This window comes from Hyla sarda, chromosome 6 (assembly GCF_029499605.1).
Source record: "Hyla sarda isolate aHylSar1 chromosome 6, aHylSar1.hap1, whole genome shotgun sequence".
Lineage (NCBI taxonomy): Eukaryota > Metazoa > Chordata > Amphibia > Anura > Hylidae > Hyla > Hyla sarda.
Genome location: NC_079194.1, coordinates 43,052,696 through 43,080,476, shown reverse-complemented (window position 1 = coordinate 43,080,476; position 27,781 = coordinate 43,052,696). Strand labels below are relative to the sequence as shown.

At 40.9% G+C, this 27,781-nt stretch overlaps 1 protein-coding gene across 1 annotated transcript; it reads left to right on the top strand.

Annotated features, from left to right (window-relative positions):
- Nucleotides 1-27,781, top strand: GLRX2 (glutaredoxin 2). Its single transcript, XM_056523553.1, has 5 exons — nucleotides 1-141; nucleotides 9,098-9,175; nucleotides 17,550-17,613; nucleotides 18,318-18,494; nucleotides 24,527-27,781. The coding sequence occupies exons 1-5, from the start codon at nucleotides 104-106 to the stop codon at nucleotides 24,647-24,649; spliced, it is 480 nt and encodes a 159-aa protein (XP_056379528.1). The 5' UTR covers nucleotides 1-103; the 3' UTR covers nucleotides 24,650-27,781.

Genomic DNA, 27,781 nt, shown 5'->3' with positions numbered 1-27,781 from the left:
CTCCCACACACATGACTGATCACATGTTCATGATATCATCAAAGGTCCTTTAGTCAACTTCGCACCTACTGTAAGGTGACTGTACGATACATCAGTGAATGGGATGCGGAAGTCTGTTATCTCATACGGCGCCATCTTCAGGTAAGTGCCTGTCAGTGCTGCGGTGGGGGACACCAGGGAAGGGTTTTACATATGTTTATCCAGTCTGGGCTCATGTGACCTGAATACAATGTTCTGATTTGTATAAGAATCCATAGGAGTCACATGTGACCCCCCCCCCGTCTGTATGTACATGTGACCCCGACTATAGATACATGTGACCCCCCCGTCTGTATGTACATGTGACCCCGACTGTAGATACATGTGACCCCCCTGTCTATATGTACACGTGACCCCCCATCTCTGTATACATATGACCCCAGCTATATATACATGTGACCCCCCCATCTCTGTATACATATGACCCCAGCTATATATACATGTGACCCCCATCTCTGTATACATATGACCCCAGCTATATATACATGTGACCCCCCATCTCTGTATACATATGACCCCAGCTATATATACATGTGACCCCCCCATCTCTGTATACATATGACCCCAGCTATATATACATGTGACCCCCCCATCTCTGTATACATATGACCCCAGCTATATATACATGTGACCCCCCCATCTCTGTATACATATGACCCCAGCTATATATACATGTGACCCCCCATCTCTGTATACATATGACCCCAGCTATATATACACCGTACATGTGACCCCCCATCTCTGTATACATATGACACCAGCTATATATATATATATATATATATATATATATATATATATATATATGTGACCCCCCATCTCTGTGTACATATGTCCCCAGCTATATATATATACATGTGACCCCCCATCTCCGTATATATATGACCCCAGCTATATATATATATATATATATATATATACATGTGACCCCCCATCTCCGTATATATATGACCCCAGCTATATATATATATATATATATATATACATGTGACCCCCCATCTCTGTATATATATGACCCCAGCTATATATACATGTGACCCCCCCATCTCTGTATACATATGACCCCAACTATATATACATGTGACCCCCCATCTCTGTATTCGTATGACCCCAGCTATATATACATGTGACCCCCCCATCTCCGTATATATATGACCCCAGCTATATATACATGTGACCCCCCATCTCTGTATTCGTATGACCCCAGCTATATATACATGTGACCCCCCCATCTTTGTATTCATATGACCCCAGCTATATATACATGTGTCTCCCCATCTCTGTATACATATGACCCCAGCTATATATACATGTGACCCCCCATCTCTGTATTCATATGACCCCAGCTATATATACATGTGACCCCCCCTTCTCTGTATTCATATGACCCCAGCTATATATACATTTGACCCCCCATCTCTGTATACATATGACCCCAACTATATATACATGTGACCCCGCCCATCTCTGTATTCATATGACCCCAGCTATATATACATGTGACCCCCCCATCTCTGTATTCATATGACCCCAGCTATATACCCCAGCTATATACATGTGACACCCCCCCCCATCTCTGTATACATATGACCCCATCTCTGTATACATATGACCCCAGCTATATATACATATGACTCCAGCTATATATACATGTGACCCCCCCATCTCTGTATACATATGACCCCATCTCTGTATACATATGACTCCAGCTATATATACATATGACCCCAGCTATATATACATATGACTCCAGCTATATATACATGTGACCCCTCCCCGTCTGTGTGTACTGCTCTAGGTCAGTCAGTCATGTGACCCTTGCCTAATTCTTAATTAGATGATTAGAATTAAATCTTGCGCCGCAGAGGAGTGGCCCGGACTGTTTTATTTGTTGGTTATTAGTGACCCACATTTGTGTTATTACATTTTTAGAGCAGGGTGTGCCATCAATAAGAACATAATGCACACATACTAATATCATACATCCTGCTGATATTGAAGCGTTACTGCCATTTAACTCAACGTTTGACTTGTCAAAAGCTAAAGCTTTCCTGATATTTACAAAACATTTAATGATTCACAAAGACATCTCAACAGTTTTAATCGGTCGAGGTCTCAGTGCTGATACCCTCATTGATCAGGAGCACAAGTGGGGAGAAGCGCTGCAGTAGTTTACTTCACTCCCTGGCTTGCAGCTTTCACCTTTTCCGTATGGCCCTACCTACGAGCCGGGGAGTGAAGCATGCTACTGTGTGCTTCTCCCTGCTTGTTCTCCTGATCGATGAGGGTCTCATCACTGAGACCCTGACAGATCAAAACATTAAACATCAAAAGTTAAAATGACAAAAGAATTTCAGACTACAAATACAATGAGCTTTACTGCTGTGAGTTTTCAGGCTCGTGCACATGGCAGTCACATTGGTAAAGGTTTTTCAGAAGAAAGGATTTCGGAACGCTTGTCCTAATCTTTAAAGGGGAACTCCGGTGGAATTTTTTTTTTTTGACAAATCAACTGGTGCCAGAAAGTTAAACAGATTTGTAAATTACTTCTATTTAAAAATCTTAACCCTTCTAGTACTTATCAGCTGCTGTAAACTACAGAGGAAGTTCTTTTGTTTTTGAATTTCTTTTTAGTCTGACCAGTGTGCTCTCTGCTGACACCTCTGTCCGTGTCAGGACTGTCCAGAACAGGAGAGGTTTTCTATGGGGATCTGCTTCTAATCTGGGCAGTTCCTGACACGGACATAGGTGTCAGCAGAGAGCACTGTGGTTAGGCAGAAAAGAAATTCACAAATTTCTCTGTTTTATATAGCAGCTAATATGTACTAGAAGGATTAAGAATTTTTAATAGAAGTAATTTACATATCTGTTTAACTTTCTGTCACCAGTTGATTTGTCAAAAAAAAAAAAATTCCACCGGAGTTCCCCTTTAATTAGTAAAATCCAAGCTCGTCTTTGGCACCAAATATACACCGTTTTTTTTTATTTTTTTTATAGTTTTTATTGAAAGTTTTTAAAGTTATAACAAAAGAGAAGTATAACAAACAAAGTATTACACACACACATATATATATATATATATATATATATATATATATATATATATAATACTTTGTTTTTTATATATGTATATATATATATATATATATATATATATATATATAAAATGATTCTGCACTTATCTATGTAATTTCCACATATGTAAACTTATTAAAGGGGTACTCCGCTGCTCAGCGTTTGGAACAAACTGTTTTCCGAACCGTGGAGCCGGCATCGGGAGCTTGTGACCTCATGGCCCCGCCCACTCATGTGACGTCCCGCCCCCTCAATGCAAGTCTATGGGAGGGGGCGTGACGCCACAAGCTCTCGGCTCCAGCATTCGGAACAGTTTGTTCCAAACACTGAGCAGCGGAGTACCCCAAAGAAGTTGTTCTCAAACTGCAGTCCACCTTCTGCATGGAGCTGCAGTATAGCCGTGCCCCTAAATCATTGATTTGTGCATTGGGCAAAGTTTTAGCTGGAGTCAGTGGAGCCATTTTTAATGACGGATGAAACAAAAGAGTTCTGTCTGTTTACAATTGGACTAAATGTTATTGCAAAGTGTAATGCTGTCAATCTCCTTATCCTGATCCTTAAAGGGGTACTCCACCCCTAAACATCTTATCCCCTATCCAAAGGATAGGGGATAAGTTGTCTGATCCCTGGGGTCCCGTTGCTGGGGACCCCAGCTATCTCCCTGCAGCATCCGGTGTTCCTTTAGAGCGTCGGGTGCAGCGCCGGAGGAACATGACATCACGGCCCGCCCCACTTGTGATGCCATGGCCACACCCCCTCAATGCAAGACTATGGGAGGTGGCGTGACTTCACGCCCCTTTTCCATAGACTTGCCTTAATGTGGGCATGGCCGTGATGTCACGAGCGGAGTGGGGCTTGACGTCACGAGCCTCCTCCCCACATCACTAGTCACCACTACTTAGCGGTCTCCAAACTGTTCTTCCTCAGTTGTTGCATAACTACAACTCCTAGCATGCCTTTCGGCTGTCAGTGCATGCTGGGCGTTGTAGTTTTGCAACAGCTGGAGGTGCATGGCTTGTAATTACTGAGCTAGAGTCGGTTTCCTAACTCAGTGGTTCCCCACCAGTGTGCCTACAGCTGTTTCAAAACTAAAATTCCCAGCATGTACGGTCTGTCAGTGCATTCTGGGAGTTGTAGTTTTTGCAACAGCTGAAGGTTTGGGGCGCCCCCCCCCCATTTGAATGTACATGGTACATTCACACGGGCGGGGGTGTACAGTGAGTTTCCTTTTACAAGTTTGAGCTGCGGCAAACTCAAACTCCCAGCGGAAAACTCACTGTGAACCCCCGCCAGTGCGAATGTACCCTAAAAACACTACACTACACTACACTACCACATAATAAAAAGTAAAACACTACATATACACCCCCTTACACGTCCCCCCCCCCCCCCCCCCAATAAAAATAAAAAACGTCTCCTACGACACTGTTTCCTAAATGGAGCCCACAGCTGCTGCAAAACAACAACTCCCAGTATTGCCGGACAGCCATTGGCTGTCCTGGTAACCTGGGAGTCTTGCAACAGCTTGAGGCACCCTGTTTGGGAAACACTGCTGTAGGGTTTTGATGGAGACAAGCCCCATCCTTGTATCCGGGTCTGCCCCTATTGCAAATTCCTCATTTAGGCCTCAAATGCGCATGGCACTCTCTCACTTCAGAGCCCTGTTGTCTTCCAAGGCAACAGTTTAGGGCCACATATGGGGTATTTCCGTACAAATTTTGGGGTGGTTTTTTCTCCTTTTACCCCTTATGAAAAGGTAAAGTTGGGGGGTTACACCAGCATGTTAAACAAACATTTTTACACTAACATGCTTGTGTTGCCCCATACTTTTCATTTTCACAAGAGGTAAAAGGAGAAAAAGACACCCAAAATTTCTAACACAATTTCTTCCGAGTACAGAAATACCCAATATGTGTACGTAAATTGTTCTGTGGACGAACTACATGGCTCAGGAGTGAGAGAGCCATGTACATTTGAGGTCTAAATTGGTGATTTGCACAGAGGTGGCTGATTGTTACAGCGGTTCTAACATAAACACAAAAAATAAAATAAAACACCCACATGTGACCCCATTTTGGAAACTACGCCCCTCATGGAATGTAACAAGGGGTATAGTGAGCCTTAACACCCCACAGGTCTTTGACAAATTTCCGTTAAATTTGGACATGAAAATTAAAAATGTGTTGTTTTTTCCCCCTGAAATGCTGGTGTTAACCCAAATTTTTAATTTTCACAAGGAGTAATAGGAAAAAAGCTTCCCAAAATGTGTAACCCCTTTTCTTCTGAGTATATAAATACCCCATATGTGGATGTAAAGTGCTCTTCGGGCGAACTACAATGCTCCAAAGAGAAGGAGTGCCATTGGGCTTTTGAAGAGAGAATTATGCTGGAATTGAAGGCCATGTGCGTTTACAAAGCCCCCATGGTGCCAGAACAGTGGACCCCCCATATGTGACCCCAGTTTGGAAACTACACCCCTCACAGAATTTAATAAGGGGTGCAGTGAGCATTTATACCCCACAGGTGTCTAACAGATTTTTAGCAAATTTACTACTAACCTAAAGTAGAATATGTCACAAAAAAACAATCTCGGAATCAAATTTACAAGTAAAAGCATCCCAGAGTTATTAATCCATAAAGTGACAAAAAATGCTCCCGTCCTTAGGGTTATAATGGGCTCCATCTCCAAGGGGTTAAGCAGGGGGACACGTCTGGCACTGCATGATTTGAGTCCCTGGCAGCGTAGTGTGTTACTGATGGTATCAGGGGTGTGGAAATTTTATAAAAAAACTACTTGTCCACGGGACTAAAATGGAGCAAAATCTACTTGCCCCTCATGACGATCCACTTGTCTGGGCCAATTTTCGCTTTTACGCTCTCGTTTTTTCCTCCTTGCCCTATAATAGCCATAACTACCTACTATAAGGATAACTACCTACTATAATGATACCTTTTAATTTTTCAATAACATATTCTCTGAAACAAAAAAATATATAAATATATATTAAGGGAAGTGAAATTGAAATTGAAATAGTAAAAGATAATTTTGCAGATTTGGTGGTTTTTCTTTTCTGCGCCATTTACCTTGTGGTTGAGATAACATGTTAGTTTTATACTTTAGGCGCCTGATTACAGTAATACCAGATTTGTATCGTTTACGTCATGTTTTACTAATTCTGGACTTTTTCAAATTTTTTTTAATTGCCATTTTTTAACCCCTGCAGCTTTATTTTTTTCCGCATATCAGGCTGTATGAGGGCTCATTTTTTGCGCCATAATCTGTTTTTTGTATCGGTACCATTTTGGTATTGATCTGACTTTTTAATCGCTTTTTAACTTTTTTTTTCTGGGATATTATAAAAATTTCAAATCTGTGGTTTGGTATTTTTTTACATTTACCGTACGGGATACATAATGTTATATTTTAATAGGTTGTACAATTACGCACGAAGCGATACCAAATATGTTTATTTTTATTATGTTTACGTGTTTTTATATAGGAAAAGGGGGTGATTTGAACTTTTAACATGGAAGGGGTTAATGCAGCGGTCTTCAAACTGTGGCCCTCCAGATGTTGCAAAACTACAACTCCCAGCATGCCCGGACAGCCAACGGCTGTCCTGGCATGCTGGGAATTGTAGTTTTGTAACATCTGGAGGGGCACAGTTTGAAGACCACTGGGTTAATGTGTGTCTTTTATTATTATTTTTATTTTTTTACACTTTATTAGACTTATGAGGAATCATTAGATTCCTCAGACAGATGAATAGATTCTATTGAACTCCATTGATCTGTGTGCTCTGTGATCCATTGATAGAGTCTGGTCCAGCCAGGATCTATCAATGACAGAGCGGGACAGGAGGAAGCAGAGGTAAGTCCTCCGGCTACCTCCATAGTGGATCGCCCCCCTGCGATCACGCTGCAGGGGGGCGATCCACCCCACTAGCCCACCAGGGAGCGTTCACATCTCCCTTTAGACGCCGCTGTCAGCTTTGACAGCGGCGATCTAAAGGGTTAATAGCCAGCCGCGGCGATCGCCGCATGCTGGCTATTAGCGGCGGCCCCCAGCGACTGAAAACAGCCGGGGGCTGCAGAGTATGGAGCGGGCAGGAATCCCGAGCCCGCTCCATACTCCCCTGTGAGCGCCGCATACAGTCTCCCCCGTGCAGACGTGCGGGGAGTGAAAGCAGAGGACGCAGGTCTGCACGGGGAGAAATAAGCCACGCCCCCTCATCTCCCCCCTCACGTCTGCAGAGCAGGGGAGAGAAGACACATACACAGCTTCTCATCTCCCCTGCTCTGCTTATGAGGACACAGGCTGCAGAGTATGGAGCGGGCAGTAGTCGGCAGCCCGCTCCATACAAACTGCAGATCGACACCGCACTTGTCAGGTCCGGCCCTGCTTGCCCGAAGCCAGGCTAAGGGCTGGACAAATTCACCTGCCCGGCGCCCAAAACTGCTAGTCGGGGGCGTCGGGCGATAGAAATTCCACATCCCTGTGGTATCCTTTGTTATTTTGGTGCCAGCTCTCTGCAGGACATTCACTAGGTCCCCCCCCCATGTGTTTCTGGGATTTTTGCTCACTGTTCTTGTGATCATTTTGACACCACGGTTTGAGATCTTGCGTGGAGCCCCAGATCGAGGGAGATTATCAGTGGTCTTGAATGTCTTCTATTTTCTAATAATTTCTCCCACAGTTGATTTCTTCACACCAAGCTGCTTGCCTATTGCAGATTCAGTCTTCCCAGCCTTGTGCAGGTCTACAATTTTGTTTCTGGTGTCCTTCTACAGCTCTTTGGTCTTGGCCATAGTGGAGTTTGGAGTGTGACTGTTTGAGGTTGTGGACAGGTGTCTTTTATACTGATAATATGTTCAAACTGTTGCCATTAATACACCAAGTGAAGGACAGAGCAGACTCCTAAAGAAGAAGTTACAGGTCTGTGAGAGCCAGAAATCTTGCTTGTTTGTAGGTGGCCAAATACTTATCTTTCACCATAATTTGCGAATAAATTCTTTAAAAATCAGACAATGTGATTTTATGGATTTTTTTTTTCCTCATTATGTCTCTCATAGTTGAGGTATACCTATGATAAAATTAAAGGCCTCTCATCTTTTTAAGTAGGAGAACTTGCACAATTGGTGGCTGACTAAATACTTTTCCCCCCACTGTACTTCTATTTAAAAATCTTAATCCTTCCAGTACTTATCAGCTGCTGTATAGTACAGAGGAAGTTCTTTTCTTTTTGAATTTATTTTCAGTCTGCACACAGTGCTCTCTGCTGCCATTTCTGTCCATGTCAGGAACTGACCAGAGCAGGACTGTGGTCAGACAGAAAAGAAATTCAAAAAGAAAATAATTTCCTCTGTAGTATACAGCAGCTGATAAGTACTGGAAGGATTAAAATTTTAAAATAGAAGTAATTTACAAATCTGTATAACATTCTTGCATGTCGTTGTCACTGAGGTCGACGACACGCCCCCTCCACACATCTTTATGGGAGAGACAAGGAAGCACGAATGCTACATCATTGCCTCTCCTATAGAGATACATGAAGGGGGCCCTTACAGGAGTGGATAGGGGATAAGTGTCTATGGCTGCACATCTCCTTTAAGAGCCCATTCACATGGCAGAATTTACGAGTGGAATCCGGAATTAATATTTTGCTCAGAAATTCTGGTGCAGCAGCATCCTATTGTGTTCAATGGGATTTTAAATACTGGATTCTGCAGAAAGAAGGACCATGTTACTTATATCAATGGAATCTTCTCGTAAATGCCTTGATGTCTATGGAGACTGAGTCTATGGAGACTGAGCGGTCCTATCGCCGACTGATTTGTCAGCACCTACAGAATGTCCGCCTAAAAAATTCACTATATATTCTCCTGTGTGATGAAGGAGTCTTGTACACCATTAATTTTGAATGTGTTCTTTTTTTATAAACATTTTATTTACTAATTTTTTTTTTCTTCTTTTTTTTTTTAGGGAAGTTTGTTCATTGCCAAATAGAAAAGGTCCTTGTCATCCTCTATCAACAAGATCAATAGCTTCATTGACAAACAGGTAATGTAAGATTATGGGGGAGATTTATCAAAACCTGTCCAGAGGAAAAGTTGACCAGTTGCCCATAGCAACCAATCAGATTGCTGCTTTCATTTTTCAGAGCCTTTTCAAAAATGAAGGAAGCAATCTGATTGGTTGCAATGGGCAACTCAGCAACTTTTTCTCTGGACAGGTTTTGATAAATCTCCCCCTATGAGTCTAAATATAGCAGAACCTGAGCTTGTGCCAAGGATAACTATGGGACCAGCCGCCACGCCCCCTCCCATAGACTTGCATTGAGGGGGTGGGGTGTGACGTCATGATGGGGCTATGATGTCACGAGCTCCCGGCGTCGGCTCCAGCGTTCGGAACAGTTTGTTCCAAACGCTGAGCAGCGGAGTATCCCTTTAAACCCCAACCGATCAAATCTTTTGACATTCCCCTGTGACAGTTCTAAAGTTTTTATTTTTTTCCAATGACAGGGGACACTTTTTAAAACAGTGGAGGCTCATCTGTCCAAATCAGTGATAGAGGGAGAGGGCGCCCCTTGTTTTATGAGTGTTTTTTCTTTTTTCCTATCCTTTTTTTTATTTTTATCTTCCATCTTTTCTCTATCTCTTTTTTCTTCTTTAACCCCTTAAGGACGCAGGACGTAAATGTACGTCCTGGTGCGGTGGTACTTAACGCACCAGGACATACATTTACGTCCTGTGCATAACCGCGGGCATCGGAGCGATGCCCGTGTCATGCGCGGCGGGTCCCTGGCTGCGATCTCGCGGGCGTCTGCCATTAACCCCTCAGGTGCCGGGATCAATACAGATCCCGGCATCTGCGGCAGTGCGCGATTTCAATGAACGATCGGATCGCCCGCAGCGCTGCTGCGGGGATCCGATCATTCAGAACGCCGCACGGAGGTCCCCTCACCTTCCTCCTTCCGGCTCCCGGCGTCTTCTGCTCTAGTCTGAGAAGATAGCCGATAACACTGATCTGTTCTATGTCCTATACATAGAACAGATCAGTATTAGCAATCATGGTATTGCTATAAATAGTCCCCTATGGGGACTATTCAAGTGTGAAAAAAAAAAAGTGTAAAAAAATTTTAAAGTGAAAAATCCCCTCCCCCAATAAAAAAAGTAAAACGTCCGTTTTTTCCTATTTTACCCCCAAAAAGCGTAAAAAATAAATTTAATAGACATATTTGGTATCGCCGCGTGCGTAAATGTCCGAACTATTAAAATAAAATGTTAATGATCCCGTACGGTGAACGGCATGAACGTAAAAAAAAAAAAAAAGTCCAAAATTGCTACTTTTTTAATACATTTTATGAAAAAAAAATTATAGAAAATGTATTAAAAGTTTTTTATATGCAAATGTGGTATCAAAAAAAAGTACAGATCATGGAGCAAAAAATTATCCCTCATACCGCCACTTATACGGAAAAATAAAAAAGTTAGAGGTCATCAAAATAAAGGGATTATAAACGTACTAATTTGGTTAAAAAGTTAGTGATTTTTTTTAAGCACAACAATAATATAAAAGTATGTAATAATGGGTATCATTTTAATCGTATTGACCCTCAGAATAAAGAACACACATCATTTTTTACCGTAAATTGTACGGCGTGAAAACGAAACCTTCCAAAATTAGCAAAATTGCGTTTTTCTTTTTAATTTCCCCACAAAAATAGTGTTTTTTGATTGCGCCATACATTTTATGATATAATGAGTTATGTCATTACAAAGGACAACTGGTCGCGCAAAAAACAAGCCCTCATACTAGTCTGTGGATGAAAATATAAAAGAGTTATGATTTTTAGAAGGCGAGGAGGAAAAAATGAAAACGTAAAAATTAAATCGTCTGAGTCCTTAAGGCCAAAATGGGCTTAGTCCTTAAGGGGTTAATGGGTAGGGGTGGGAGTGGGTTCCACCTAGGAGGATAGTTACAACTCCAGGTGAGTGCCGTTCCTTAGTAAGAGGGAGAGACTTTGTTTATGCACAGGAGGGAGGGTTATGATATATATATATATATATATATATATATATATATATATATATATTATTTTTTTCCATGTTTCTCGGAATCCAGTTTGTCCCCACGGGGTGTTGTAATCTTAAAAATTAATAACAATTATATTAATAATAAATCAGTGATAGATAATGGCAGTGTTTTGTGTGGACTGATTTTGGGGTGCACCTAACGTCTTTGTAGATTGGTGCAATAGGTCAGATTTAAAAGGGTGTATGGAAGTGGAATATCCCTTTACAGTCACATCCAAAGGCCATGTGTGCATTGAAGGCCAGAGGCCTTGTGTCCATTTTACGATATGATATAACATAGCTGGAGAACATCTAGTCTCCAATTATACGTGGCATATATATATGAAACGTATAGAATGGCTGAAAAAGGGACTAATTACAGATACAAGCCCTCCCTTTTTATGTTTTATTTGGGCACCTTTCATAAATACTGTAACTGCGCTGATCTAAAAGGTTTAAAGGGAGCCTGTCATCACGAACTGCAGACAGCATGAAAGAAGCGCAGGGAGCTCGATCCCGACATTCTTTTTCGGTTTATTCCGATATGCTTGCGCGATTTAGAGAAATTTTAGTTTAATAAAAGCCACCAAATTTGATTGTTTGTTCCGGGTTCTAAAGCTCAACCTAAGAGGATTATCCTTTGAGAGACTACGTTCCTGGGCTGCAAGGCTATTGCTTTGTGGTGGATTGGTGAGAGCCCCCCAAGGGTGACACAGTATAGAGAATTAGTTACTTATCCTGCTGTTTCATCTGAAATAGTAGTATATAAAAACATAGAAAACTTGAAAGAAGAGATCGCAGACGGCACTCACGGAAACAGCAAGAAGTTTTATTCGGGATCGCTGGTCCACGCAACAACAACGACAGGTAAGTCGACCGGTTTCGCGCTACACAGAGCGCTTACACGTGACCTCTGACATCAATTAACCCTTCCCCCTTAAATACATACACCAGGTAATACAAAAATAGAAAACTAGACATTACAGGGTTAAAAGCACAAATATGGTGTGTGATATAGAGAGACTAGCATTAGTATTTACTAATTTAGCTATGACAGCGCCTAAAACTGTGTAACACTAACGGAGGTAATGCATAGTATTTAAAACGCTAGGTGTGAACATAGATCCTATGCTAACAACATCCACCTGCACTATGGAAATACATTAAAATCCTCCCGTAGGTTTAATCCTAGTGGTCCTATGGCGTCTGTAAGTATAATCATTTCAGATTCTTTTTGTAACAATAATTTGTGTCTATCTCCACCAAATTTTAAGGGCGCAACTGTTTTTAATCCTAGGAATTTTAAATCTTCAATTTTGTTATTATGTTTATATTTCATATGTTCTATTACTTTTGGGCAGCCTTTTCCAGTAGTGAGTGAACGAAAGTGTTCCCTAATTCTTTTATGCAAAGGTCTTATGGTCTTCCCAATATAGTAAAAACCGCATGTACAAACTAATGCATAAACGATATAGGTAGATTTACATGTCACAAAATCATGGATATCAATATTCTGTGACCCTAAATGTATGTTTTTCGTTTGTATCATGTGAGAACATAAATTGCACTGTCCACATTTAAAACATCCTTGTGGTTTAGATTTTTCTATCCAATTTTTGGACGTATCATCTTGTAATCTACCCCGTACAATATGATCTCTAATATTCTTAGTTCTGCGAAAAGAAATTAATGGTTTATTCAACTGTGTTTTACTTAAAATATCATCCTGCTGGAGAATATGCCAATTTTTATGTATCGCAGACCTAATTTTATTTTCCATAGGGCTGTACATAAAGGAAAACGTAAAATTTTTTGTTTGATTTTCTGTATTTAATTTAGCACGGTCATTATCATGTGTTTTATGTTTTTTATGCAACAATAGACTGCGAGGTATTTTCCTGACCTTAAATAGTGCCTCACTCAGGATAGATATAGGGTAGCCCCTCTCTTTTAGTCTATCCCATAATTGTTTCGCCTGTATTTCAAATGTTTCCGTAGTGGTATTTATCCGTTTCAATCGGACAAATTGTCCGAAAGGAAGGGATTTTTTGACATGTTGAGAATGAAAGCTGTCATATCTAAGTAAGGAATTAGTAGCTGTGATTTTTCTAAATCCCTCAATTTCCAAGTAATCATTTTTAGCAACAAGTTTAGTGTCAAGAAATTCTATATTATTAATGCCCACCACACTAGTAAAATGCATATTATAATTATTGTCGTTCATGTAGGCGACGAACTGGTGAAACTGGGCCGTACTACCCGACCAAATAACCAGCACGTCGTCGACATATCTAACATAGAGGGCCAGATATTCAAGGAAAGGATTATTAGAAGAGAAGACCTTATCTTCCTCTAGGACCCCCAAAAAAATATTTGCGAAAGTAGGTGCCACGGGGGTCCCCATCGCAGTCCCAGATCGCTGGTTAAACCAGCGATTATTAAACTGGAAAGCGTTATGGGATAATACAAACTGTAACATCTCACAAATGTAATTAATGTAAACAGGGCTATGATTTTCCGTTTGGTCTAGTCGACGTCGGACAGCCTCCACACCCGCACCCTGAGGGATGCGGGTGTAGAGGCTCTCCACGTCGATACTAGCCAAAATAAAATGCTCCTGCCACCCAAAATTTTCCAAAATTTGCAGTAAGTGTTGAGTGTCTTTTAAATAAGCTGGTATAGTAAGTAATAATGGGCGCAGGACCCAATCTAGGTATTGGGACAGGGGCTCAGTAACTGAGCCTCTGCCCGCAACAATAGGCCGACCTGGCGGTAATTGTGCATTTTTGTGAATTTTGGGTGTCCAGTACCAGTATGGCTTTTTTGGGTGAGTAATAAAAAGTTTGTTAGCAAATCTCTCCGAAAAAATATTATTTTCCACTCCCCTCCTGAGTAGTGATCTAGCACTCTCCTGGTAATGTGTGGTGGGGTCTTTTAATAATACTGTGTAAGTATTTAAATCACTTAACTGACGATTTGCCTCTTGTAGGTAATAATCTTTGGTCAAAAGTACAACATTTTTTTGGGGGTCCTAGAGGAAGATAAGGTCTTCTCTTCTAATAATCCTTTCCTTGAATATCTGGTCCTCTATGTTAGATATGTCGACGACGTGCTGGTTATTTGGTCGGGTAGTACGGCCCAGTTTCACCAGTTCGTCGCCTACATGAACGACAATAATTATAATATGCATTTTACTAGTGTGGTGGGCATTAATAATATAGAATTTCTTGACACTAAACTTGTTGCTAAAAATGATTACTTGGAAATTGAGGGATTTAGAAAAATCACAGCTACTAATTCCTTACTTAGATATGACAGCTTTCATTCTCAACATGTCAAAAAATCCCTTCCTTTCGGACAATTTGTCCGATTGAAACGGATAAATACCACTACGGAAACATTTGAAATACAGGCGAAACAATTATGGGACAGACTAAAAGAGAGGGGCTACCCTATATCTATCCTGAGTGAGGCACTATTTAAGGTCAGGAAAATACCTCGCAGTCTATTGTTGCATAAAAAACATAAAACACATGATAATGACCGTGCTAAATTAAATACAGAAAATCAAACAAAAAATTTTACGTTTTCCTTTATGTACAGCCCTATGGAAAATAAAATTAGGTCTGCGATACATAAAAATTGGCATATTCTCCAGCAGGATGATATTTTAAGTAAAACACAGTTGAATAAACCATTAATTTCTTTTCGCAGAACTAAGAATATTAGAGATCATATTGTACGGGGTAGATTACAAGATGATACGTCCAAAAATTGGATAGAAAAATCTAAACCACAAGGATGTTTTAAATGTGGACAGTGCAATTTATGTTCTCACATGATACAAACGAAAAACATACATTTAGGGTCACAGAATATTGATATCCATGATTTTGTGACATGTAAATCTACCTATATCGTTTATGCATTAGTTTGTACATGCGGTTTTTACTATATTGGGAAGACCATAAGACCTTTGCATAAAAGAATTAGGGAACACTTTCGTTCACTCACTACTGGAAAAGGCTGCCCAAAAGTAATAGAACATATGAAATATAAACATAATAACAAAATTGAAGATTTAAAATTCCTAGGATTAAAAACAGTTGCGCCCTTAAAATTTGGTGGAGATAGACACAAATTATTGTTACAAAAAGAATCTGAAATGATTATACTTACAGACGCCATAGGACCACTAGGATTAAACCTACGGGAGGATTTTAATGTATTTCCATAGTGCAGGTGGATGTTGTTAGCATAGGATCTATGTTCACACCTAGCGTTTTAAATACTATGCATTACCTCCGTTAGTGTTACACAGTTTTAGGCGCTGTCATAGCTAAATTAGTAAATACTAATGCTAGTCTCTCTATATCACACACCATATTTGTGCTTTTAACCCTGTAATGTCTAGTTTTCTATTTTTGTATTACCTGGTGTATGTATTTAAGGGGGAAGGGTTAATTGATGTCAGAGGTCACGTGTAAGCGCTCTGTGTAGCGCGAAACCGGTCGACTTACCTGTCGTTGTTGTTGCGTGGACCAGCGATCCCGAATAAAACTTCTTGCTGTTTCCGTGAGTGCCGTCTGCGATCTCTTCTTTCAAGTTTTCTACGCTTATGCTTATGGCGGACTGAGCACCGGACTTGTGGCATTTGGACCTGAAGGTGCAGTGATCCAGTATAATCCGGCAGAATCGTGAGTGCGGCAGTGCCGACATTTCTCCTTCTCCATGTGTTCGATATAAAAACATAAGTGTTGTCTCCAAAAATTTCAGAAGGTGTTGGGCAGATGGTGTAATTCTCCTCACATATTAAAGTGTACTCTCTCTGCATAATTCTCTGTCTCGGCATCAAGCCTTAGTTTCATAACCAGACTAGTCTGTTTATTTCTACTCTTTTGTCCCTCTTTTGCTCTTTTATACCCTTGCTACATTCGGCTTTTTTTACTAGTTGTTGGTTCATTAGTATTGTTATCCTCTGTGTCTACGTACCTCTGTTTCTTTACAATGAATAGAGTTAAAGAAAAAGAAAAGAAAAAAAAAAAGCCACCCGGACCCAGGTAACTAGTCACTGAGGCGGGTCCCTGTGGCTCTGCACCCTGCTGGCACTGAGTCACTAAGTCACGCTGCGCTGGAAGCTGCCCCCTGTGATAACTTATCCAGGTTCTGGTGGCTTTTTTTAAACCATGAGAAAAACAGGAGAGAGAGGAAAAAGACAGGGGGTGCTCCCTAGTAACATATATCAAAATGGTGTGCACCCTCCACCACACCACAATGAAATACTGACCTTTGAAGTAGTTGCACCTAATGGCAGGATGGTGTATAAAATGAGTAGCGGCTGCTGCACTCTGACCAGTATCAGGGCTCCTGGTGGAGGCCAATTGACAATAGTAGTGTACCAAAAGGAAAAAAAGGCTGGTCTATGAGGCGCTGCTTATTGCAAGTGGAGACAAATGACTCAGGTCAACACAGGACAATCAGTTTTTATTAATAGCAGAAAAGGGACTACGTGTTTTGGCACCACTGTGGCACCTTCATCAGGTCCATTACCAGTTCCCCCAAGTGTCAATAAAGATGCAATGAGGTACTGGTCCGGAGGTCCTGTGTGTTTCCTTGCGCTGCCGTGCTCCCTGATGAAGGTGTGAGAGTGGTGCCGAAATGCGTAGTCCCTTTTCTGCTATTAATAAAAACTGATTGTCCTGTGCTGACCTGGAGTCCTTTGTCTCCACTTGCAATAAGAGCAGCGCCTCATAGACCAGCCTTGTTTTTTCTTTTGGTACGCTACTTTTTTAAACCATGCTATCTCTGAAACGCCCAAGGGTTTTAGCATTATCATAGCATGTTGGGATCGTGCTCCCTGCACTTGCTTTCATGCTGCCTGTGACAGGTTCCCCTTTAAAGGCATTGTCCAGTGAGACAAGTGTTATAAATACAAATAAAGTGTAGTGCTGGCGTCTCACTGATCCTCTGCCACTGCCACTCTGATGTTCAATGGTTCCTGCTGAGCAGCGCTTCTGGTCCCATCTTGACATAAGGAGGAGTCCACAGGGCATTGACTGGCTGAGGTGGGTCACCGCTGTGACCAGTGATTGGCTGATTAAGCATGTCATGCGTTTTTAGATGGGAACCAGGAAGTGAAACTCCTTCAAAAAAAATCACTGCACATCCCATATATTTGTAGCTTTCTGTAAGATACTTGGGCTGGTCACTGGTGTTCCACCATGTCAGTGGTCAGATAACAGTTTAACCAACTTCTTGGCTTTTTATACCAGGGAAATCTGAGAATGTTACTTCTTCAACTCAGAGGATTCATTTTTCTTAATTATCTTTAACTAGAACTTTGTCTTATTTATTTTCAGGATGGGAAACTTTTTTTCCAACCCTACAGATCTGTCTCCATCTGATGCTGTGAATATGATAAAGGTAAGTCTCCATTACTCTGCAGTTCAGAGAAAAATAAATGAGGCTTCCTTCTGGGGTGACTGCTATTAAAACCGATTTGAAACAGAGTGTGAGGTATGATCTGAGCACTGACAGGCTGACCTGCCCTTGCAACCTCTGCAGCAATGCTGGTAGCATTCATATGTCTATTTCCCAATAATAATCTCTGGATGAGTATGTGCACTCAACTTCTTTGATCGACCATGGTGAGGCCTGTTCTGAGTGAAGCCTATCCTGTGAAACCACTGTATAGTCTTTCCCACCTTGCTGCAGCTCATTTTTAGGTTTTTCTTAGGCTATCTTTATGTAGCCTAGGCCATCTTTATGTAAAGCAACAATTTTTTTTCAGATCCTCGGAGAGTTCTTTGCCATGAGGTGTCATGTTGAACTTCCAGTGACCGGTATTGGAGAGTGTGAGAGCGATAACACAACATTTAAGAACCCTTCTCCCTATTCACCCCTGAGACCTTCTAACAGTAATGAGTCACAAGACACAGTGGAGGGAAAATGGCTAATTAGGCCCAATTTGTACATTTCCACTTAAGGGTGTACTCACTATTGTTACCAATGTTTACACATTAATGGCTGTGTTGAGTTATTTTGAGGGGACACAACATTAAACATATGATATGTTAACAAAAAAAATATTGTGGTCGGTAAATCACTCTGTTTTGTCATTTTTACAGGAGACAATCTCACAAAATTGTGTAGTCATTTATTCAAAGAGCTCGTGCCCATATTGCACAATGGCCAAAGAGGCATTCAATAGCATAAATGTGAATTATAAGACCATTGAGCTGGATGACGTAGATAATGGTAGGGAGATTCAACAAGCCCTTCACCAAATGACTGGAGCCAGAACAGTAAGTATGATCATTTACAAACGATTATTGTGAAGTCGACACCAAAAATTACAGTGAAAATGTCGTCTTCTTGCCGCTTAAGGACATAGCCCATTTTGGCCTTAAAGGGTACCTATCATGAACTCCTCTGTCCCTAATAAACCACCTCCCCCCAATCTGTCCCAAACTCTTCCTGACTCCAATCCTACCTTTTATTTTCTGTCAAAAAATGTTCTTACCTTTATTAGTGGCTCCTTGCCTGCTCACTTCCCTGCTATCTGTGAGAAGAAGAAGGGGGAGTGGCCCGGAGGGTGTGATGTCAGCTGCTGGCTAGCTGAGGTAGCGATGCGGGCAGATGTCACAGGCGGCTCTGGGGATCTCCGCCAGGATCCCCCGGGATGAGCGTGGCAGATCAAGGGGTTTGGGATAGACGGGGTTGCGCTGCGGCCAGCTTACAATCATGGTGATGGCGGGGGGGGGGGGGGTTGTTTTCCGTAGCTGCGGCTTGCTTACAATCATGGTGGTGGTGGTGGGGTGGTTCTGTAACGCTGCGGCCAGTAGGGCAGCGCTGTACTTACATTTGACCATGTCAGGAGCGCGTCCTGCTGTGGTATGAGCACAGCGCTCGCTCTCCCCTGTCTAATTGACAGGCGGGGAGCTGCGCTGAGCTCGTACGAGTCCTGGCTGCAGTCTGATTTCTGACTCATTCCATGAAATCAATAGAAAGGCTTTTGGCCTGGACTGCTAGGGAATCCTCTTGTGGTGACTTTTTTAAACTGAAAATACACATTAAATAAAGATTTTTTTTTATTACAACCAATGAAAGTGATTCATTAGGCATTTATCTTTAACATTATAAAAAGTTTTTTCCATGATAGGTACCCTTTAAGGACACAGGAAATTTTATTTTTGCAATTTCATTTTTTCCTCCTTGCCTTCTAAAAATCATAACTCTTTTATATTTCCATCCACAGACCCATATGAGGGCTTTTTTTTACGTGACCAATTGTACTTTGTAAGGACACTTTTTTTTTTACCATAAAATTTATGGCAAAAAAAAAACATTATTTGTGTGGGGAAATTGAAAAGAAGATTGCAATTTAGCAAATTTTACAGTAAACATGTACATGTTTTCTTTATTCTGTGGGTCAATACGATTAAAATGATATCCATGATTACATTTCTATTATTGTACTGCTTTAAAAAAAAATAAAAAAAATTTTTTTTTCAAAAAAAATGTATGTTTAAAACTGCCCTATTTTAACCACCTATAACGTTTTAATTTTTTCGTATACAGAAATATATGAGGGCTAATTTTTTGCTCCGTGATCTGTAGTTTTTATCGGTATCACTATTGCATATATGTGTTATCATTAGTTTTTTTTATAATTTTTTTGGGGGGAATATGATGTGACAAAATAGCAGCAATTTTGGATTTTTTTTTCTGTTTATGCCGTTCACCGTATGGGATCATTATCATTATATTTTGATAATTCGGACACTTACGCACGTGGCAATACCAAATATGTTTATTAATTGTTCTTTTTTTATGGGGATGAAATGGGGAAAAGGGACTATTTATATTTTTATTAAGGGAGGGGATTTTTTAAATTTTTTATTTTTATTTTTTTATTTATTTATTTTTTACACTTTTTATGACCCCATAGGGGACTATTTATAGCAATCACTTGATTGCTAATACTGTTCAGTGCTATGCATAGGGCATAGCACTGATCAGTGTTATTGGCTATCTTCTGCTCTGGTCTGCTCGATCTCAGACCAGAGCAGAAGACCCCAGGAGACGGACGGAGGCAGATGAAGGGACCTCTGTCCACCATTATGGTTGATCGGATCCCCGCGGCAGCGCCGTGGGCGATCCGATCATCCAGTATAACAGCCCCATTGCCGCAGATGCCATGATCTGTATTGATCACATGAAGAGAAGGGCACTGAATGGCGCTGAATCCATGGTGGTCACATACAGAACGCAAAGTTCAGATGTAATCGTAAAGCATCAATACTTTATATTGATGCTTAAATAAAACAATAAAATGGCAATAACACAATTCGAGGGTAAAATCCCTCTTCCTCAGATTGGCATACATAAAGTGCAGCATGGTCTCTCTTATATACACTAACAAAATGGCTTCTACCCATTAGTGGGCGGAGTTACAAAAAGTCACATGTTTTGGAAAGCTCAGGGGGAGGATTTAGAAACAGAATAAAACATCCATAAAAATGTATATGTAACAAACAGTATACGGCAATAAAACTATACATGCAGTTTCTCAATATGTGTTAAACATCTTTAAAGGGGTACTCCAGTGCTAAACATCTTATCCCTTATCAAAAGGATAGGGAATAAGAAGTCTGATCACGGGGCTCCCGCCACTGGGGACCCCCACGCAATCTAATGTCTTGACATGACCTCTTTTGCTTAACCACTTAAAGACGCAGGGCGTATCCGTACACCATGCGCCCGCTCCCATTCTATGATGCAGGCTCAGAAGCTGACCCCGCATCATTGCGGGGTGGTCCCGGTGGCTATCAGGACTCAATGCTCCAGGAAGCCACAGCAGCCTGGAGCAATTGAGCACCGATAATACTAATCAATGATATGCATTGAAAAGTGTATGCAATACAAGGCTTGCATGTAATAGTCTCCCATGGGAACAACAAAATGGTGTTAAAAAAATAAATAAATATGAATTAACCCCTTCCCTAATAAAACTCTGAATCACCCCCCTTTTCCCATTAAAATTTTTTTTTTTTAACAAACCTAAACATTTGTGGTATCGCTACGTGCGTAAATGTCCGAACTATAAAAATATAACGTTAATTAAATTGCACGGTCAATGGCGTATGTGTAAAAAAAAAATATATATACCAATAAATTGCGTATTTTTGGTCTTTTTTTATACCCTTAAAATTTTTTATAAAAACAAATCAAAAAGTCCAATCAAAACAAAAATGATACCGATAAAAACTACAGATCACGGTGCAAATAAATGAGCCCTTGTATACGGAAAAATACATTTATAGGGGTCAGAAGATCACAATTTTAAATGTACTAATTTTCATGCACAAAATTATAAAAAAAAAATTAACAGAAGTAAAACAAAATCATATATATATATATATATATATATATATATATATATATATATGTTATCATTTTAATCGTATGGACCTTCAAAATGAAGACAAGCTCTAATTTTTACCGAAAAGTGCATTGCATAGAAACGGAAGCCGATAAAAAATGATAAAATGGCGTCTTTTTTTATTTTTTTTTTCAATTTTGTTCCACAAATATATATTTTTAAAGATAATAATAATAATAATTAAACCAACAAAACCAAAACACCATTTGGTGATCTGGGCATTTTTTTTATTTTTAGGGTATTTTTGCCTAAAAAAAAAGCCATATCGTTGTAAGTAAATAAATTACTCCTGACAGGCTACACTACTGAATGGGATAAGGGGGATAATCTCCAATAGTGCTGTTTAGTAGAGGTAGATTTGGGGTCAGACATAACGCCATTTCTTGTGTCTATGGGCTGGGTCGGCTCAGCCTCACTCACTGCTCCTTGACAGAATGGTTTGGCCATTTTTGTAGCGAGAAAGCCCACTATGTCTGCATGTGCCCCCTACACACTAATATTATTTTGCTTGTAAATTGTATAACCTGTTCTTTTTCTGTGAAAACACTGTGCTCTTGTGTAACTGCAGATTATACTGACATCTAATGGCTAGTTTGAAAAATGCAATCATGGTTATTTTGCATGGTTAAAGGAGATCTCCGGCAAAAAATAACCCCTTATCCACAGGATAGGGGATAAGTAGCTAAACGCTGGGGGTCCGACCGCTGGGACTCCCCTCCATCTCCGGGAGTAGCTGCAGCTGGCACGCGTTCCATTCAGTCCTACGGGAGTGCCGAAAAAACAGTACAGCTTTCAGGCATCATCTGTGCTCCTATAGAAATCAATGGAGTGCGTGCCATCTACGGGTAGACCACACGCGCTCCTCAATGAGAGCACTGGGGTCCCATCCCTGTGATTGGGGAGGGGGGGCCCTCAGTGGTCGGACACCTAAGGGTCTTTTCAAACAGCAGAATTTCCACTTGCGAAATTCCGCCTCAAATTTAAAGCCCATAGACTTCTATGAGATTCCGCCCTCCCATTCACACTTCTGATTTTCCGCTTGCGTTATTCTGCCTCAAATTAAAGCCCATAGACTTCTATGGAATTCCGCTCTCCCATTCACGCAAGCGGAAATTCAGAAGTGTGAATGTGAGTGCGGAATCCCATAGAAGTCTATGGGCTTTAATTTGAGGCAGAATTCCACAAGCTGAAATTAAAAAGTGTGAATGGGAGAGCGGAATTCCTTAAAGGCCCAACCAATCAAAACTTTTGAAATGTCCCTAAGACTGTATTTGCCAAGGCTGTCTGGGCATGATGGGAGTTGTAGTTTTGCATCATCTGGAGACACACTGGTTGGTAAGCTGCTTTAGGACATTTCAAAATGTATTTTTTTTTTTTTTTTTTTTTGGGGGAGTGACAGAGACTTAAAAATGACTAGTTTTATTATTTTATCCGAAAAACAAATAGTAGGTATTACTTGATGACTTTTGTATAGTATTGTCAGTTGAGGATAACACTTTATCAGTTTGTTAAACCCTTCTTTTATTACTTTATTTTATTTTATTGCTGTATAACATTAAACATGAAGTTTAAATATAGACTGCGTTGGCATCATATTACATCGTAGGCATTTGAGTTATTGCTGGTGTTGTCTGCTTTATACTGGTGAGAAATGCTGGACAAAAATCTGGACTTAGTCAAACTACCTTCATAAAAATGGGCACATTATGTACCCTATACTTTTATTTTTCTGATTTGGAGTTTTCTTCTTATTGTGATCAGACTGAAGTTGGTGGAATACACACTCTTAGGCCATATTCACACAGCCAGAAATGTGCGCAATGTCCGCCCGGGTTTTTCACTTTGGGATTGGGATTTCCACCATGTGGATATAGCCTAAGAATACCATGACCAGTGATTATTCCACACAAATAGCATTAAAGATTCTGTCATTATGATCTTTTTTTTTTCTTCCACCTTAAAGGGATACTCCGGTGGAAAACATTTATTTTAAATCAACTGGTGCCAGAAAGTTAAACAGATTTGTAAATTACTTCTATTAAAAAATCTTAATCCTTCCAGTATTCATCAGCTACTGTATACTACAGAGGAAGTTCTTTTTAAATTTCTTTCCAGTCTGACCACAGTGCTCTCTGCTGTCCAGAGCATCATGTGTTTGCTTTGGGGATTTGCTCCTGCTCTGGACAGTTCCTGACCTGGACAGAGGTGTCAGCAGAGAGCACTGTGGTCAGACTGAAAAGAAATTCAAAAGAAAAGGAACTTCCTGTTTAGTATACAGCAGCTGATAAGTACTGGAAGGATTAAGATTTTTTTTTAATAGAAGTAATTTACAAATCTGTATAACTTTCTGGCACCAGTTGATTTAAAATAAATTGTTTTCCACAGGAGTACCTCCTTAAAGATTTCTCCCCTTATACTAACCCCCACCTGCATTTATTTATTTTTTTATATTTATTTTCCTCACCTTTATTTCCTTCTGGACTTCAGTTCACTGTCTGTGTGGACTGGCAATCATGAGGGGGCGTTCCCCAGCAGGTTTGCGACGTCAACTAAAGCCCTGCTGGGAACACATCCGCCCTCACTCTTCTATGCTCACACTAGGGAGCACAGCATAGAAGAATCATCCAATTGTGGCAGGCTGCTTCTCTGTCCCCTCCTCTCTGTTTGTGTAACAGAGAGCAAGTGCTGTGCTGAGCCACTTCCTGAGTTTGGTCTCCTGCCAGCCCGGCCGGAGTCCAAACCTGAAATGCTGGCAGACCAGGAATGCGACGGGACCTCAAAGGGAGACCCCTGTTGGCCACTACTAGTGGCTCAAAAAACCTATAAGGGTTGAATTTCGATTGCTTTGTATGTAATATTCTAGTACTATATACATTTCTCTTTTGTCTTTAGGTGCCAAGAGTGTTTGTAAATGGAACCTGCATTGGAGGCGGCACCGAAACCCGTCAACTAAACCAACAGGGCAAATTACTTGAACTAGTCCAGCAGTGTAAGATCACAGCCAACGGGAGCTGACGGCCGACAGCTTGGACTTAGAATTGCTTAGCTGAATTTTCTCTTATGTATGTTTGTGTCATTTTAATTTTATTTTAGCCCAAACCTATTTCTCGCTAGAATGTGTCACTTTCTTAAATTTATATGGCTGTCCTGTCCTTATGTATTATTTATGAAACTGCAACACCAAGAAGGAAATCCCAGAATCAATAGACATTGTCATGATATGCAAATAATGAAAACATTAATTGATTTATTAATTATTGAGTATGAACGCCACACACAGAAATACACTCTCTTTCAGGCTTTGGCATGCTATCTGCAAGGTTAAAAATATATGTGATTATACCAGCACTTCCGGTGATAACCTAAAGATAAGCAGCCAGGTATTTTTTATGGATCCCTGTAGACCATAAATAAAATATTCAAAGCTAGAAGTAATAAAACAATAAATACCAGCGCTATGATAATAGTAAGAATGTTTATCAATAAGTAGATTAAAAGTGAAAAGAATTGAATATCTCTCAGTAACCAATGATGTCCCTGGAGAGATATTAAATTTTTTTCACTTTTTATCTATTTATTAATAAACATTCTTACTATTATCATAGCGCTGGTATTTATTGTTTTATTACTTGTATTTGTAAGGTTATTAAAGGGGTACTCCGCTGTTCAGCATTTGGAACAAACTGTTTCGAAATTCGGAGCCAGCAACAGGAGCTCGTGACGTCATAGCCCCACCCCCTCATGACGTGAAGCCCCGCCCCCTCAATACAAGCCTATCGGAGGGGGCGTTACAGCCATCACGCCCCCTCCCATAGACTTGCATTGAGGGGGGGTGATGTCATGAGGGGGCGGGGCTATGACATCACGAGTTACCGGCTCCAGTGTTCGGAACAGTTTGTTCCAATCGCTGAGCAGCGGAGTACCCCTTTAAGGGAACAAACATTGCACTGAATGCATGAAAATTAGGAATATCCTTTGCTGGCAGCTCCCTTTTGCAGTTGCCGACCAATGATGTTCCAATAATTTGCTAGATGGGAGACAAGTCTGGAGACGTTGACGGCCATGGTAGAACGTTTAGGCTAGGTTCACACTACGAAATTTCACTCTGCAATTCTGCTTTGAAATTGCAGGCAGAAATTCTGCTAGCTAAAATTTCTGCCTGAAGAATGGTAGTGCTCCTTTTTAGGCGGATTTTCGCTGCAGAATCCCATTGACTTCAATGGGACTCTAATTTGAAGGCGGATTTTTACCCAACGCAGATTGGAAGCGGATTGCAGGCGTAATTTCCGTACGGAGTTTAGTCGGAGTTTTAATCTGGTTCTGGTCATGTGACCAAATGGTCCAAAAGATGGCGAACTTTGGTCCCACTGCACTCCCACTGTTTTCTGCTTCAAATTTCCATTTTGAATTGGGGCGGAAAATCCGCCTGGAATAGAATACTTGTGGAAATAACAAATTCTGCCTGCAACAGAAAATAGGCTTTGGAAGTGGAAATTATTCTACCAAACTTTTGCAAGCTGACAGGCGGAATTTCAGTAGTGTGAACCTAGCTTTATGAACACACAGAGAGGTATAGCTGGAACTACTACCTCTGTTCACTTGCTGATGTGCTGCAAGTCCCCCGTCGATGCGCTGCTACCGCTACTCCCCTGCAGCCTGTAAAGCGGTGCTCAGTCCCATAAGTGATACACAAGTGGTGAATGAACAATAGAGATGGAACGGACGGCAACACCCTGTAATCCACGTCTTCTTTATTGGCAGGGACGGGTTCAGTGACAAACAGGTACAATCAAACAGAAGCGTGTAATTCGTAACGTTGCTCTGTTTGATTGTAACTGTTTGTCACTGCACCCGTCCCTGCCAATAAAGAAGCCGTGGATTACAGTGACTTGCTGTCCGTTGGATCTCTATTGTTCATGAACCTAGCCTTAGGCTGATCACAGTAGCACAAGCATCATGCAGGTTGGGGTTGTTGTGTTGAAAAACAGCTCCTGGGAGAAATGGTCGTACCATTGCTTCGATGATTGAATCAGTGTAATGCTGAGTGTATCTGGAATGAAGACTAGACAAACCCGGCTACTGTACATTATGAGACCTTACTGCTTAATCCCAGGAGTAGGACTGGTGTGACGTTCCCTCCTCAACCCTGAAAATGATAACACTAAGTAGGACAAGCCATAAGGCAATGGTGTTGAGTAAGACGGCAGTGGAGGTCTATCCTTGTCAGCGATGGATTCTGCTTTTGTCTCCGATGCAGCGATAGCCATAGACCACATGGACAACACCATGAAGAGGCCTTTACATTAGAACATCACACAGGTCTTAGTCCTGAATTGTGGTGTCATAATGTACAGTAGCCGGACACCTCTAGTCCTCATTCCAGGGATACTAACAGCTCGGCGTTACATTGATTAGCGGTGGAACCAGTTGTTCGGCCATTTGTTCACAGACGGTGCATTCCTGTGCGGTCCTATCACTGACATATGCCGGCGCTAGGACCGCACAGGAATGCATTGTCTCAAACGCAGCTGCGCATTCCGTTAGGACTCCACACAAAGAGTGAACATGTCCCTTCTTTGTGCGGACATGGAAAATGTAATTTCTGCGCCAGAAACACCTGGCACAGAAATTCCACTGTGTGCACAGCGCAGCAGAATTCCATTGAATTCAATGGGACTCTGCTGCAGCGGAATCTCCGTGCGGACTTTCCGACTTGTGAACCTAGCCTAATTGTGTTTATAAGCCATGTGAACATGCCCTGAGGCTTTCTTCAGGCACACTTTTTGCACAATGTTTTTTTGGGGCTTGAAAAATATAATAGCATGCTGCATTTTCTAAAAACTGCCACCTGCCAGAAAAAGAGAGAAAAACACAAACAAAACAGCCATATATGTATAATGTTTTCAGATTTCCTTACTGACCTCCAGCTAACATCTTGCCGAAGGTTGTTTTTTTTCCAATGCCAATGTGAAATCTTAGGGAAGATTTACACAGTATTTTCCCCATAAGGGCAGGTTAATCTTGTATCATTTTTGTAGAAAATCACAACTACAGTTTTTGATGCAGCTTTTAAAGGGGTACTCCTCTGGAAAACATTTTTTTCTAAATCAACTGGTGCCAGAAAGTTAAACAGCTTTGTAAATTACT

Bases quoted from the DNA above. Each gene is read 5' to 3' on its own strand.
- GLRX2 (XM_056523553.1), top strand. From the start codon at position 104: ATGCGGAAGTCTGTTATCTCATACGGCGCCATCTTCAG. The intron at 9,176-17,549 runs GTAATGTAAGAT...ATTTATTTTCAG, and splicing joins ATAGCTTCATTGACAAACAG to GATGGGAAACTTTTTTTCCA. The intron at 18,495-24,526 runs GTAAGTATGATC...TTTTGTCTTTAG, and splicing joins AAATGACTGGAGCCAGAACA to GTGCCAAGAGTGTTTGTAAA.